The sequence below is a fragment of the Equus caballus genome, chromosome 2 (genome assembly GCF_041296265.1).
Source record: "Equus caballus isolate H_3958 breed thoroughbred chromosome 2, TB-T2T, whole genome shotgun sequence".
In the NCBI taxonomy this organism is placed as follows: domain Eukaryota; kingdom Metazoa; phylum Chordata; class Mammalia; order Perissodactyla; family Equidae; genus Equus; species Equus caballus.
In genome coordinates, this window is record NC_091685.1 from 36,133,644 (window position 1) to 36,147,655 (window position 14,012).

General features: G+C 58.1%; 1 protein-coding gene across 43 annotated transcripts in view; it reads right to left on the bottom strand.

The window, feature by feature from the left end:
• ARHGEF10L (Rho guanine nucleotide exchange factor 10 like) overlaps positions 1-14,012 on the bottom strand; it is a 153,480-nt gene that overhangs the window by 67,767 nt on the left and 71,701 nt on the right. For 20 of the 43 annotated variants that reach the window (XM_070252462.1, XM_070252437.1, XM_070252489.1 and 17 more), the window contains exons 7-10: positions 13,174-13,343; positions 5,603-5,711; positions 2,975-3,081; positions 648-725 (exon numbers count right to left, since the gene is read on the bottom strand). In XM_070252462.1, the coding sequence (XP_070108563.1) occupies positions 648-725; positions 2,975-3,081; positions 5,603-5,711; positions 13,174-13,343 (464 nt within the window). Of the gene's footprint in view, positions 1-647; positions 726-2,974; positions 3,082-3,842; positions 4,055-5,602; positions 5,712-8,474; positions 8,592-13,173; positions 13,344-14,012 lie in introns of those variants that run through there. The other 23 variants (XM_070252406.1, XM_070252396.1, XM_023635634.2 and 20 more) reach the window with 6 other exon arrangements.

Genomic DNA, 14,012 nt, shown 5'->3' on the forward strand with positions numbered 1-14,012 from the left:
ACTAGAGCCCCCCTCTCCAGCCGGCTTTGTCAGAAACACGCGATGTTGTCATCTCCACCCGCCTGATGTCCGGCCTCCCCTCTGTGGACGGGAGGGAAGAGAGGGTGTTATTAGCACTCTCCAACCCCGACAATTCCCTTCCCTGGTGGCCTCATTCCAAGAGCCCCCAACATCCTGGAAGAGTCACCGTCTCAGGAACGCAAACCCGAGACCAGGTCAGCACGCCTTACTCAGGTCACAAGAGCATCTACTGAGCAACCCCTGGACACCCTGATGATGAACGAGATGGCACGTCCCCGCCTCGGAGAGCTCCAGGGTGACAGGGAGACCTGGCCCCGCCCCAGGGGCCTCCTGGAGTGCCGAGGAAGGCAAGGTCCCTTCCAGGCACAAGGCCCACAAGCCCTCGACGATCCGGGACAGCCCTCGTTGCACAGAACCCCAACTTTGTTTCAGAAAAGGCAGTCTTCCCATGGACACCAGAGCATCAGGAATTCTCGGTGTCCTCCACCTGGAGGTCCTGCTGTCCCTATGAAAGTACTGGCCCTCCGCCCCTTCCCCTTAAAACTGCCCTCAGTCCCCAAAGGCTCCCTGTGCAGTGTCCCTCCAGGGTCCTCCCTGCCCTCTCCCCAGAGGCCCCGGCGTTGTACCTGGAGTACTCGCTTCAAAGACTCCACGTAGCTGCCCTCGCTCTGCACGATGGAGCCCAGGATGTGCCTCCGCACCACCTGCTCGGGCAGAAAGCATGGTCAGCACCCGAGCCGACCACGGCACAGAGTGAGCCCCTGCGTGTGCAGAGCCCGGGTGACGTGAAGGGGAGTCGCGATGCCCAGAGGAGCTGACAGCTGAGGGCAGAAGGGGCGCGTCCCTCCCAGAGCCCGCTCCTGGGACCACTGGGGCCTGGCGGGCCCGCACGTCCTCCCAGAGCCCCTGCTCGCCCCAGAGAAACACCTGTGCTCCCCAGACTGCAGGATGCGGGCAGGGGGCACTGGGACTCAAGACTCTGCCCAGCCTTTGCTTGCCAGGGATGGGGGAATCGCCACCTATCTGCCATGAGGACAGGCGGCCTTCTCCATCTTTGAATGACTCTAGTAGAAAATTCTTTCTTAGATAGAACTGAATCTCAACTCCCAGCACTCGTTGATCCAAACCTTAATCAATCCTTCTCCTAAAAGACAGTCCCCCCCCACCGACCCAGTGGGCTCCCCTGCCCCCTCGCCATCCCCATCTCTCTTCAGCACGAATCAACATGTCCCTCAGGAGCAGCCTGACCAGCTCCCAGCCAGGAAGCCCTCCCCTGGACACGGCAGGGGAGGGGGGGCAGGAGGCAGCAAACTTTGCTGCACAGTGGAATCACATGGGCATCTTTAAAAAATACTGTCCACTGGCTCCCACCCCAGACATTCTGACTGCACTGGTATGGGGTGCAACCTGGGTATGGGGGTTTTTAAAGCTTCCCAGGTGATCCTATTGTGCAGCGAAGCTGGGACAGAGCTCATGAAAGCTGTCCTATGTGAGGGTTGTCCAACTGGGAGCCTGTCCACCTTGGTCGAGGGCTGAGAGAGTGCCTGACCCCCAGTGCGCCACCCACAGCCGTCCAGAGAGCATCAATCCAGACGCCCACCACCATCTCCCCTGCTCCCCTCTGCCCCCTCCCTCCTGCCTCCACACACCTTCTCCTCCCTTTCCACTGCCCTGCCTGTGGCCCAGGCCTGCCCATGGCCCACACAGCCCCATGGCCGTGTGATGGGCCAGGCTGCTGTCCCTCACGCTGTCCCACAGTTGGATGCATTGTCAACCATCCCCAGGTGCCCCAGCTGTTCCCAGAGCAGCGTTCTCAAGCTCAGCACATTGACCTTTGGGGCCGGTTAATTCTCTGTCATGGGGACTATCCTGTGCACTGCAGGACGGTCAGCAGCATCCCTGGCCTCACCCACTAGATGCCAGTAGCACCCCAAGCTGTGACAACCAAGAATGTGACCAGACCAAAAAATGTCCCCTGGGGGGCAAAATCGCCTTGATTGAGAGCCACTGGCCTGGAGTAACTAATACTGCCTGATCCAGGAAATGCAAAAGGCTCCCGAGGAGAGAGACTCGGCGAGCACCAGGAAGAGGAGCCCTGGACGATGAGCTGGAAGCCCGGGGTCTCACCTGGCTCCAACAGCGACACTGGACTGCACTGGGGAGGAGGGGTGTGTCAGCATCTCAGTGCCGGTCAGGGGCCAGGCAGGCAACAGAGACGACGGAAGCAGGTGGACAGACTCCCAAGATGGGAGGTGGTAGCCACAGCTCCCTGATTTTCAAGAAGCCAAACATCAGGATTTTCTGCCAACCAAAAACTTGGCAAATCCCTTCACTGAGCTTGCAGCCCCGACCAGTCGCGCTCAGTGCCCTCACACCCAGAGGAAAGCGGGGATCTCTCACCCTGTCCTGTGGGTGGGAAAGCCCACACTGGGAGGGAGTCAAGTGTGACTCTGCCAAGGTCCCAGAGCAAAGCCGCCCGATCTCAGTGTGATGCTCTGGGGGAAGGAAGACATTGCCCCAAGAGCCCCAGCTCCTGGGAGATGCCCACGTGACTCTGAGGCCCAACCTGATGACACGTGGAGGGAGGGGATGCTGGGCACCTCCAGAGTCTCCCTGGAGTTGGATGAGCTCAATGCTTCTCAACCCTTTTTTCCTGCAGTCCCTTTCTTCAAACACCTTCATTTGAAACAGTTACACAGGAGCTGCTCTGGTTGCCATGGCGATGGGAAACACATGCTCTAAAAGCTGGGGCCCACCACCCCCCAGGACAAGGGCACAGAACCTGTGGAGTCCATTTGAGAAGTCCATGCAGCTGGTTGCAAAGGGACCCAGGAGCCCCCTGATCATCACTTCCCCTTCAAGACCCAGACGTTTGTGGCCCCAGAGAGCAGGCTCGGACCCCCATCTGCCCTTCCCCTGCAAATCCCACCCCCCAACCTCCCTGCTCACAGACCTGTTGAGGGCTCAGGCCATCGGGCATGGGGCCCAGCTCCGGGGCTGGGGGCTTGATGTCCGAAACGCTGACCTCCAGGAGCCCCATGTCCTCCTCCTCCGAGTCACCTGGAAAGGCAGACGGGCTGGTGATAAGTGCAAGGAGAGGACGACACGCCCTGCTCAGGCTCCAGGAGCTGGGACCCTCCCTAGACCAGGGTCGTGGGGAGGAGCAGCTCCCGGGGCCACAGGGGTCAGAGCCTCCCACTGCTACACCCCGTGGGAATTGTCCGTCCCTAAGCAGACGGGGGCAAGTGAGCGAGGGCACAGAGCCGCGGCCACGGGGGCTCAGTTCGCAGAGTCCATCTGCCAGAAGTCACTGTCCCTGCTCACACCCGCCTGCTCTGGCCTGGCGAAGGCCAGGCTGCCCATGTCCCCATCACTAGGCACTAAAAATAGTTTTTTCTGGATGCCTAAAAAAAGGGAGAAAGGAAGCCCAGAGAAGAACTGGGCTGTTTGGCTTTGTGTTTTCATCTCTCAAAAAAAAAGGCAAAGATTTAAAAGAGACGAAGTTCACTGGTGTCCAAGAAGGACATGTGGGCAGGAGTGGGGGTGTCTCAGATGGAGGACAGAAGGGGACAGGCAGGCTCGGGCAGAGAGGAAGAGGGGAGGTTGGGCAGAGTGCGGGAACCCGGCCTTGACGGTCTTAGCCCCCACGACAGAGAGACACAGGCCCAGGGAGACGGCCCCCGGCTGCTCTCGGCTCTGAAACCCGGCGGCGGTGGCCGTGGGCAGCAGGAAGTGGGTGCTGCGGGGAGGCTGGGAAGAAAGAAGAAGTGGCAGTAGCCCCAGGGGGCCGAGGGAGCCGGGACACCCAGGCCGGCCCTTACCTGAGCAGGAGACGGACGAGGAGGAGGAGGGACAGCGGACGACAGTGTGAGGGTGGGGGTGGTGAAGGCCCTCCTGCCTGGCCCACATGGCACCCCGGGCATCACTCCGCACCCACCCCAGCCGCCGGCCCCGCGGCTTCCTCTTCCCCCATGCGCCGCTGGGTAACATTCTTGGCCGGTGATTCGAGCCCTGCTGAGGCTATTAATAACGCTCTGGTGGGAGGGTGACTTAGGAAAGGCTCCGGGCTAACGGGAGGCGGGGAGGGCCTAGGGAGAGCCCGCTGGCCGCCTGGTCAGCCTGGGGGTGGGGAGGATGACCAGCAACAGCTCCCAGCTGGCCAGTCCACCCCATCCTTTCTCCAGCCACTCCACTAAGTTTGGAGTGGCTCGTCGGCCTGTCATCTCCCTCCTCGGGAGCCAGGGCTCCCCCAAAGGTTTACACTGCATCAAGAGCAGGTGGTGGCGGGTTAAACCCATTTCACAGATAAGGAACCTGCACTCCGAGAGGGCAAGAACTGTGCAAGGTCACACAGCCAGGAGGCGTGGAGCCAGATCTGACCCGGGTCAGCGCGATGAGGTCCTAGCACCAGACACCTCCACTCAGTGACTGCCCACCGAGAACACCGCCTGCCACACAGGGGCCGAGAGCTGTGCCGGGCTCTCTCCATGCACTTCCTTGGTCATCCCCACCATGGCTCCCTGAGACAGATGTCATATTAGCCCCATTGTGCAGATGAGGAAACTGAGGCACAGACAGGGTAAAATACACAACTTTTCAAGAGGGCACAGAGTCTCAAAGTTCTCCCTGGCTTGAATGCCTGTGCTGACCTGGCCCTGATCCCTCGCCCCTGCCCTCGCTCCAGCCAGATAAAGCCTCTTCCATCACTTCCATGCCTGTGTGTCCCCAGACAAGTCACTGAACCACTCTGTGCCTGCTTCCTCACCTCCAAATGGGATCAGGACAGTCCTCTGTACCTGTTAGTGTTTATAAGGATAAAGTGAGGAATCGCAAAGCTCTTAGCAGGGTGCCCGGTACACACTAAATACTCGAAAGATGGTGACTATCACAAAATTCATTTCTTGGACATCTCATACTTCCCCAGGTCCGGACCTTTGCAAATGCTCCCTCCTCCATCCGGAGCACCTGCTCCCTGCGCCATTTCCCGCTGCCTGACTCACCTGGGTCTCCCTCTCCTTATGTTCTCAGCCCTTCCCTGGCCTTTCTTTCTCACATTCCATACTCATTTCCTCCGTGCTTCGGCTATGGTACCCCACCTCCCGCCATGGTACCCCACCATGCGGCTCATGGATCACTACGGTCATCTCCTGTTTACATGCCTGTCTCCCTCACTGCACCAGGAGCTCCTGGAGGAAATGCTGCTTAATTCATCTTAGTGGCCCTGCACCCAGCAAGGGGCATGGCACTTGTTAGGTGTTCAATCAATATTGGCTGGTGGATGGTGGAGAGATGGGTGGATGGACAACGGAAGGAATGAATGGGAGCACCCAAAGATGAGGCCAGGGGAGTCGGACAGAGCAGGAGGCAGGCTGAGGCAGAAGGCCACAACAAGGAGCAAGGGCAGGGATGCAGAACGGAGAGAGGCCCCACCTCTCCCAGAAGAGAGGGCCACCCTGCCAAAGCAGGGAAGAGGATGAGACCAGTTCCCACCCCCATAGCCAGAGGGGCCCAGACACCAAGTGACCCCACTGTCACAGGGCTGAGCACCGACCCTCCTCCCAGTTGGGCCCAAGAGCCTCACCGAGGACGTCTTTTCTGTGCAAGAAGGACACTTTGCGCATGACGGCAATCCTCGTCTTCTCCAGCCCGTCCTTGGTCCCGCTCTTGGCGGCCTTCATGAGCTGGGTCATCTGAGCAAAGGCAGAGGGCTCATCAGAGGAGCTGAGGGAGGCCCTGGGACACCTACCGCCAGGGCCACCAGCCCCACCCAGATCTCCTGGCCCAGCCTGCAGCCATCAGGACTCCATGGCCCATTTCCCCCAGGGAGGTGGGCAGCAGAGGCCAAGAGAGACAGCGGGGTAGTGCACCCCGAGCCCTCCTGGACGGGGTGAGAAGGGGCGTTCATACCCAGGGGATTTCCCTCTTTATGAGCAAGGGGAGGTCCTACTGACTTTTTCCCTTTGGGACAAATGATGTGGGTAGGTACCAAATTAAGAAGATGGTGTGACACTGAGGAAATGGCTCGAGGCCTGGAGCCCTAGGTGCGGGTCAAATCCCAGCTGTGCCACTTCCCAGCGGCGTGACTCTGGACAAGTCTTAACCTTGCTGAGCCTCAGTTTCCCCACTGAGACTCGCCAGGGTCTGTGAGGACGAAACTGACAGGGTCTGGGAAAGCGTGCTGAGCAGTGAAACGAGCTGTACCAATGTCAGTGGTTACTTCAGGGGTGACTGAAAAGAAGGGAGGACCCCATCCCACCTGCTGAGCCCCAGTGAGGAAGCCTGTCCCTTGCCCCCAAAACACCAGGTTTCTTACTGAGCCCAGGAGCGGGGAGGCAGAAATGCAGGGTGGGGAGCGACCCGTGGACACCAGCACAGCAAGCCAAGCAGAGCTCGAGGCACGGGGGGGACGGCATGCCCAGGAGGGAGAAGCGGGCATCCTGGGCGCTGGCGGGGGGGGCCGGGCCTGCAAACAGAGCTGCTGTCCCCTAACTCATTCTTCTGTCCCCTCAGCCTCCAGCCCCCAGCCCAGCCCTGGCATCTTCCCCGACACACAGCCAGGGCTGTCCGATAGGACTTTCTGCAATGATGGAAATGCTCTCTATCTGTGCTGTCCAGTACGGCAGGCACTAGCCACACGTAGCTTCTGGACACTGGAAAGTTGGCTGGTGTAAGAGAGAATGCAAATTCCTGATTATGTTTAATTTTAATTAATTTCGATTTAAATAGCCACATGGCTGGCATAACGGATAGTGCAGTTCTGGGGAAACACTCTCCTTCCTGAAGCTCTGCTGGGAGGGGGTGGGAGCACTCGGCTGCAGGGTCTCTGGTCTCTGCTCACCATCACCTTCCCCCAAAAGCCCCTTGGTCCCCACTTAAGGGCCCGGGCACCTCCTGGGGGTCTGGGCGAGGAAGGTTTGCCGAAAACCCCGCAGGAGCTGGGGCTGCGGGCAGGGGGCGGCTTTTCAGGAACAAGGCCAAGTTTCTGGAAACTATCATCGGGGGAAAGGGAAGTCCTCTAGCCCCTCCCTGCGTCTGGATGGCACAATCCTGGAGCAGTGGTGCTCGGCCTTTCGTAGGCTGGTCACGACTGCCCAGGAGAATCTAACGAGAGGGAGAGATGTCGACCCCAAAAACTGCACAGAGGTGCTCAAACTCTTCCGGGGGGCTCACAACCTCAAGGTTGGAAACCTCTGGTCCGGAGCCCAGTTCCTACCCTGGCAGAAAGCCATCAAGGGGCTGTCCTAGGAACCCCCAAAGTGATCTTTGGGGGAACCATCGGAGGCCCTTCTCTTGGCAGACACTGTGGAAGGTGTCCCTGAGTCAACCTGCCACCTCCACCCAGCTTCACAGTGAAGAGGCCAGGGCCGGGGCACCTGAGAAGTTAAACCAGCCCCCACCCTGGGTCACGGGCCTCTCGGGGAGTCTGTAAAAGGGCCATGCAAACTGTGAAGTGCCTTCCTCAGGTTCTGATGAAAGAGCCTACAGGACAGAGGGTGCGCCGGCTTTGGCACAGACCCAGGATTGAGCCCCAGCTCTGCCGCTGACCACTGGGGTGACCACCAGCTAGGAACTTCAGTCACCAGCCTCACTAAGGCTAAGTGACAGCAGTAAGACAGCTGCCTCCCAGGTGCCCTGGGGACAAAACGGTCAGGTGTGCAAATAATAATGCCACCATCCACTGAGCTCTGAGGCTGTGCCAAGAGCAGCACTCAGCACCCTACAGATCTGGCTCCTCTAATCCTCACAGCCACCCCGGGGGCTGGTCCTGTTAATGCCCCCATTTCACAGACAAGGAAACCGAGGCTCAGAGAGGTCAAGAGGCCTGCCCAGGATCACACAATGAGGAAGCGGTGGGACTGCGATTCAAACCCAGGACTGCGGGCCCCAAAAAAATCCATAGCACACAGTAGCTGCTCAATTAATGGAAGCCACTGCTGTCAATATCATTATCCAGAAGTCTGAGTCCCATGTAGGGAGAGGGTACTCGATTTCTCCTACAGGTTCCTTACCCTGGATCTCTCTGAACAGCTCGGAGGGGGAAGAGTGTCCAAGGTCACCAACACTCACATTTTTCAAAGCGTAACCCAAACCCACCTGCCATAGTTATCAAATACGCAGATTCCTGAGCCCTGGTCCAGACCTGCAGATCAGCATCTCTGCAGGTGGAGCTCAGGAATCTGCATTTTCCAAAGCACCCCCAGGCCATTCTGAGGACCCTAAAGTTTGAAAACCCACCCAGGAATTCTTGTAGATGGCGAAGGTTTCACTTGAGGGTGAAAGAAAGAGGCAAGAACATGGACAGGAACAGAGCCGGCTTACGGCATGGACCAGTTCCCGCAGAGATGTGAGATGCGGCCAGTGCCAGGTCTCGGGGGCAGCCCTGGGACTCAGGCCCACCCTCTGCGGCCCCAGGAGCAGAAAGAAAGGACCTGGGAGGGACAGACAGACAATACCTTACAATCGTACTTGTGCTTCAGCTCCTGCATGTCTCTCCCCCCAACTCTCAAAGCCAAGATGTCTCTCTTAGTCCTGGCGTATCTCTCCTTTAGCCTAGTCAGGTCTGGAGAAAGCTGGAGCCCCCAAGCGGCCAGGCAGAAGGAGAGCAGCAGGTGAGAGGAGCAGGCGGGACAGGGAGGAGACAAAACATGGACATCAGAGGAAAAAGGAGAGTCAGGTAAGGTGGCAGAGGGACCACTCGGAACAGGTAGGATTTGGGACCTGGGGATGACCAGGGCCAAGCAGCAGTCCGGCCAGGCTCTTGCCTGGAATCGGATCCTGCATGGAATCGGCTCCAGCAGCATCGAACCCAAACATGCCAGGCAGCCAGGTGCTGGTCTCTGCAGCAGGGAATCCTGCTGCTGGGGAGGAGCTGGGAGGGGAACAGCCCAGGCCCCCGTCTCTCAGGGAAGGGGAACAATGCTCGGACTGTGTCTTAGTCATCTCCCCATCCCGGGGGCCCAGCACAGGGCTCGTGATATAGGAAGCTCTCAGCAAGTTTGTGAGATGGATGGACGGGTGGAACAGTGGGCAAGGGGATAAATGGATGCACGAGCAAACGCGGAGAAAGACAGGTAAATGAACAGAGGGATGGCTGGACAACGCAAAGATGGATGGGCAGATGGACAGGCTCATGGATGGAGGGATGGGTGGACAGACAAATGGCTGGGTGGGCAAACGGATACATTTAGTTAGGTGACTGTGTAGCAGGGCAAATAGATGGAGGGATGAAGAGTCAGATGAATAAATAAAAGGATGGATGGACTGGTGGATGGATAGAGGCAGTGCTGTGCTGGTAAATATTTAACGACCAGTTCTCCAGGAGAAAAAGCCCTGCCTTGCAGCATTTCCACGGTGTGAATGCTCCCACCTTGGCCAATTCAAGCTAGCGACATGACTGAAGGTAGAGTCAGAAGGAGAGGCACACAACTGGCTCCTGGGCTCTCGTGAGCTGGGCGGCGCTGGCTCCAGCACGCCGCTGGAGGAAGGGCGGATGAACAGAGGGAGGAGTCGACGGAGGAAGGGAGGGAGAAATGGAGGGGTGGGCAACAGGATGGAAGGATGGAGGGGTGACTACCTTACATACGACCTGGGAAGACAGACGGATGGACAGATGAGCAGATAGACATTCAAATGCATGAACTGTATGAGCAATAGTGACATTTGGTGAAGTACACGCAAGACGGAGACAGGTACTACTTCTAGAGACGTCGACAAGCAGAGGAATCAAGAGTATGAGCTCTGGAGGCAGCCGGGCCCAGAGTCAAATCACCGCTCCCCACTTACCAGCTGCAAAAGTCTCTTTACCTCTCTGAGCTACAGCTGCCTCACAGGTAAAGTGGCCACAATAACAGCTTCACACAGTTATTGAGAAAATTAAACGGACAATACACATAAAGCCCAGAGCTTAGGAAATGTTCAAAAAATGGAAGCCACTGGGCCAGCCCTGGTGGCCTTGTGGTTAAGTTTGGCGTGCTCCACTTCAGCAGCCTGGATTTGGTTCCTGGGTACAGACCTACACCAACTCGTCTGTCAGTGGCCAGGCAGTGGCGGCAGCTCGCAATCAAAAAGAGGAAGATTGGAAACATCTGCTAGCTCAGGGCAAATCTTCCTCAGGAAAGAAAAAAAATGAAGGAAGCTATTACTATACTATCTTTCAAATAATAAGTCATTATTTGTTGAATAGATGGATAGTTATTTGGATGGAGTGTTGGATGGTTGAATCGATGGATGGATGGATGGATAGGTGGATGGAAGGAAGGATGGACAGAGGGACGGAAGGATGGAAGGATGGAGGGATGGAGGGACGGAAAGATGGATGGTTGGATGGAGGGATGGAAGGATGGAAGGATGAAGGGACAGAGGGATGCATGGATGGATGGACGGACAGATGGACAAGGTATTTTCCCTCAAAGCATATGTGATGTGGAGTTGCAGCTGGCTGTGTGACCCTAACCAGATCATCTAACCTCTCTGAGCTTCTGCCATTTAGGTTCTCTGATCAACAAAATGAGACTCTTAATGCAAATAATTCTAACCACTCAACAGTATTAGAAACATTAAACGAAACTGCTTTGGAAACTATACCACACGAGGCAAGTGTTCACTATTATGTGAGGAAAGAGCAGGACAGGGATCCTTCTGAGAGTTACTCAGACTCCCAAAAAACTGGGGAGCTTGGGGTTTGTACCAAGTCCTATTTCATGTATAAATAAGATGTTGACACAATAAAATCAGAAAGCCCCTGGGCCTTCTGATGCCCCTCTGCTGCTCTAAGGGTCAGAAGAACTGGGATGGGAGGTAAACTGTAGAACTGGCCAGATCAGACCAGGGGAGTGAACAAGGCTGAGGTCAGAGCTGACACTCATGCCCAGTCTGCTGGCCAGCTGGACACGGTGACCTTGATTATGAAGAGATCATAATCAGAAAGTGGAAGAGCTCAACGCAACCCACTGCACAACTGGAAAAACCGCCTCCCACTGACCATGAGCAGCGGCCAGCAGGAGCTCGTTCACATAAGAGGACCGGGCTCCTGCTCACATCTGGGTCAGCTGCTCCCAAGGAGGGCCCTCTGCAGACCCTCAGTCACTTTCTTTGGCAAAAATTTGCGGACTGAGGGCTGGCCTCTGGAGACATCTGGAGGAGGGGCTCCACTCGCTCTCTGGCAGCTGGGCAGGGTGCCAGGGCCCTGGTCAGACTCCAAGGACAGGGCAAAACCCTTCCGCAGACCTCTGCTGCCCGGCGCCCCACAGCACACACAACACAGCCAAAGAGCGGTGGCCTGAAACATGCAGCGGCTGCAGCGCCAGGTGCGGGAGCAGGTGCACCGAGCAGCTCAGGAGGGCAGAGCACCGCGGTGGGGCCCGGCGGGGTTTCCGGGCAGAGCGGACCAGAGGAAAGGCCCCTCCACAATCCCGTCTCCCTGGGCGCCTGCTGTCCGGGGAGCAGGAGGGGCTTGGCCCACGGCCAGAGAAAATGTCCTCGTGGTCAGAAATTCCAAAAACTCGGCCAAGTTGTTTGTCTGCTGGGGAAGAGCCCAAAGCCCCCAGCGTGAGGGTGTGAAGGACAGGAGCTCAGGAGCAGCCCCCAGAGACCCCACCCCTGGGGCCAGCCACAGGAGGGCCAGCCCAGCAGTTGTCAGGGTTCTCTGTGGGCCCCTTGTATCCCCTGGGGGCAGAGCGCTGGTTAAAAAGCAGATTGCTGGGCCCCACCCAAACCCTGAACCAGGGTCCCTGGGAGCAAGGCCTGGCGTCTGCGATGGCAACCAACTTCCCCTGTGGTCCTGATGCCCGCGCCAGTCTGAGGAGCACCCCTGGAGAGCCCAGATTCAGTGCCCCATGGCTCCTACCCTCTCAGAGGGGCCTGCAGTTCCCTCCTGGTCCCAGCAAGAAGGCAGGGGCCTGGAGAAGCGGCTGTGGGTGATTAGGAGGGACAGCCAGGGACTGAGAATAGCTCCTCTGGCTTCTGTACCCCAGCTCCCAACTCACCTCTCAGAAGCATCCTCAGATTGGACCCTGGATTGCCAACCCCTTGGACTGGCACCCACCCATGTCAGACAGGTGGCCACAGGTACCCGGGCTTGTGTTAACAGAAAGGCATTTTTGTCTTCATTTTTGACAAATTGTTTCATATTTCAAATCTCCTCCTAGACCACAAGGGTTCCCGGAGCCTGGGTCGGGTCTCCCTGTCCCCGGGTACCCCAGCCCACACCCCATGGGCCTGGTGGGGGCACAGTAGGTGTCACAGATGCACAGCTTTTTCGCTAGCAAGACATCAAGGCTGTTTTCTGTGGCCCAGCCCACGAGGCCCAGACATGTGGAGCCCAGGGTTCAGGAGAGACCTGCTCAGCCCCCAGGCTTCCCACGGACTTGGGGAGCCCGTCTTGATCTGAGGAAAGTTCACCTCGACACTCCTAGGTGTGGGTGCTGCTCTGGCCAGCATCCCTCTCTCAGAGGGGATCCCCAAATTCAGAAAGGGGCAGGAGGCACTAGGAAAGACTTGGAGGACCCCAAAATCCCAGCCCAGGCCTGGGGCCCCCCGCCTTGTCCCTGCCCCACCTTCTGGCAGGACTGGCTGAAGGGTGAGCCCACCTGCCTGTCTGTGTCATTTTCAAAGGAGCTGGGAAGGACCCAGTCACCTGTTGGGGGGCAGGGCCTGTCTGCAAGCAGCTGCTCCCATTAAACCCCACATCTCAGCATGGATAGCATCTGCCTTCTGGTGGCTTCTACAGAAAAGATGGGAGGAGCAAGGCAGCCACAGGAAAGGCGGAAGCAGACAATTGGTCTTCCTTGCGGCTTCCTTGGCTCCCTCTGTGAAATCGGCAGAGTGAGCCCGGCTCCAGGCAGAAACACCGGAAGAGACAGGTGCACGGATGGCACGTTGAAAGGCCCTGGAGAGAAGCATGGTCTTAGCAGCCCAGAGGGTGGTGTGGACCTGAGATTGGTCTGAGAAGGCATCCCGCAGGGCAGGGAGATCGAGCGGATTCAATCCAAGTGCCAGCTCTAATCAGAGGGGTTGGGCTGCCTGAAGCACGGTGTTGAGGAGGATTCTGAAGCCAGATCTGAGCCCAGGAGCATAGGACCAAATGCCAGGGTCTGCCACAGGAATGGAGCGGGGGTAGCACCTGTGCCAGAGGAGGGATGCCCCGCCCCTCACCTTGGGCTGAAAGGACACTCGGTGCTTGGCGGGCTCTGCCTCCGGCTTGGCCTCCTCCCCGGAGTCCTCGCTGTAGCTCTCAAACTCACTGGAGCTCCAGCCTAGGTCCTCCGCCTCCCGGGGCGTCCTGTCCTGGTGCGCATCCTCATAGAGCAGGTTCCTCTCCACCCCTGCCGGCCAAGGGACAGGGCTGGTGAGCGCAGGCCCCGAGGCCAAGCCCACCAGACCCACTTTCTGAGGCCCGGCAGGTGGGTGGGGGGCGGTGCAGGCCCAGGTCCTGGGGCCCCAGCTCCACTTCCTCATCCATAAGAAGGAGGCGATGACAACACAAAGTCCACCCCACAGAGTGAGGAGGACACGAAAAATGCAGAAAAGCACAAGAAATGTGCTGGGGTCACGAAGGCACGCTAACTTCCTCCCGCTGTCAGCATGACTTTGCTGGGGTCTGAGTGCTCATTCTGGGCCTCCTTGGCACTTCTTAGTGGAAAAGAGAAGATGTGACACCCAGTCCTGACCTCAGCATCCTCGAGGGTGAAACGGAGATGGTCGTGAGCGTTAAGAGTTTCCCGTGTGGGTCCAGGATGGTCCGATAGGGGGCGCGCCTGGCCCAGCATCCAGGAGCATTCCCTTCTCCAAAACCCCACAGGACATGCCTTGGACAGAAAACTGGGGACAAAGACCTGAGTCCACTGGCCTGGAGGAGCAGGGGCCACCAGGGCCTGGCACTCTTGGGGTCCCCGTCAAGTTGGCTGGGAGATGCGGCTTCCAGGCTGAGGTTTCCGGGAAAGCCACTTTCCCGGGCAGAACACGGGGTCCCGGCCCAGCCCCAGCTCCACCTC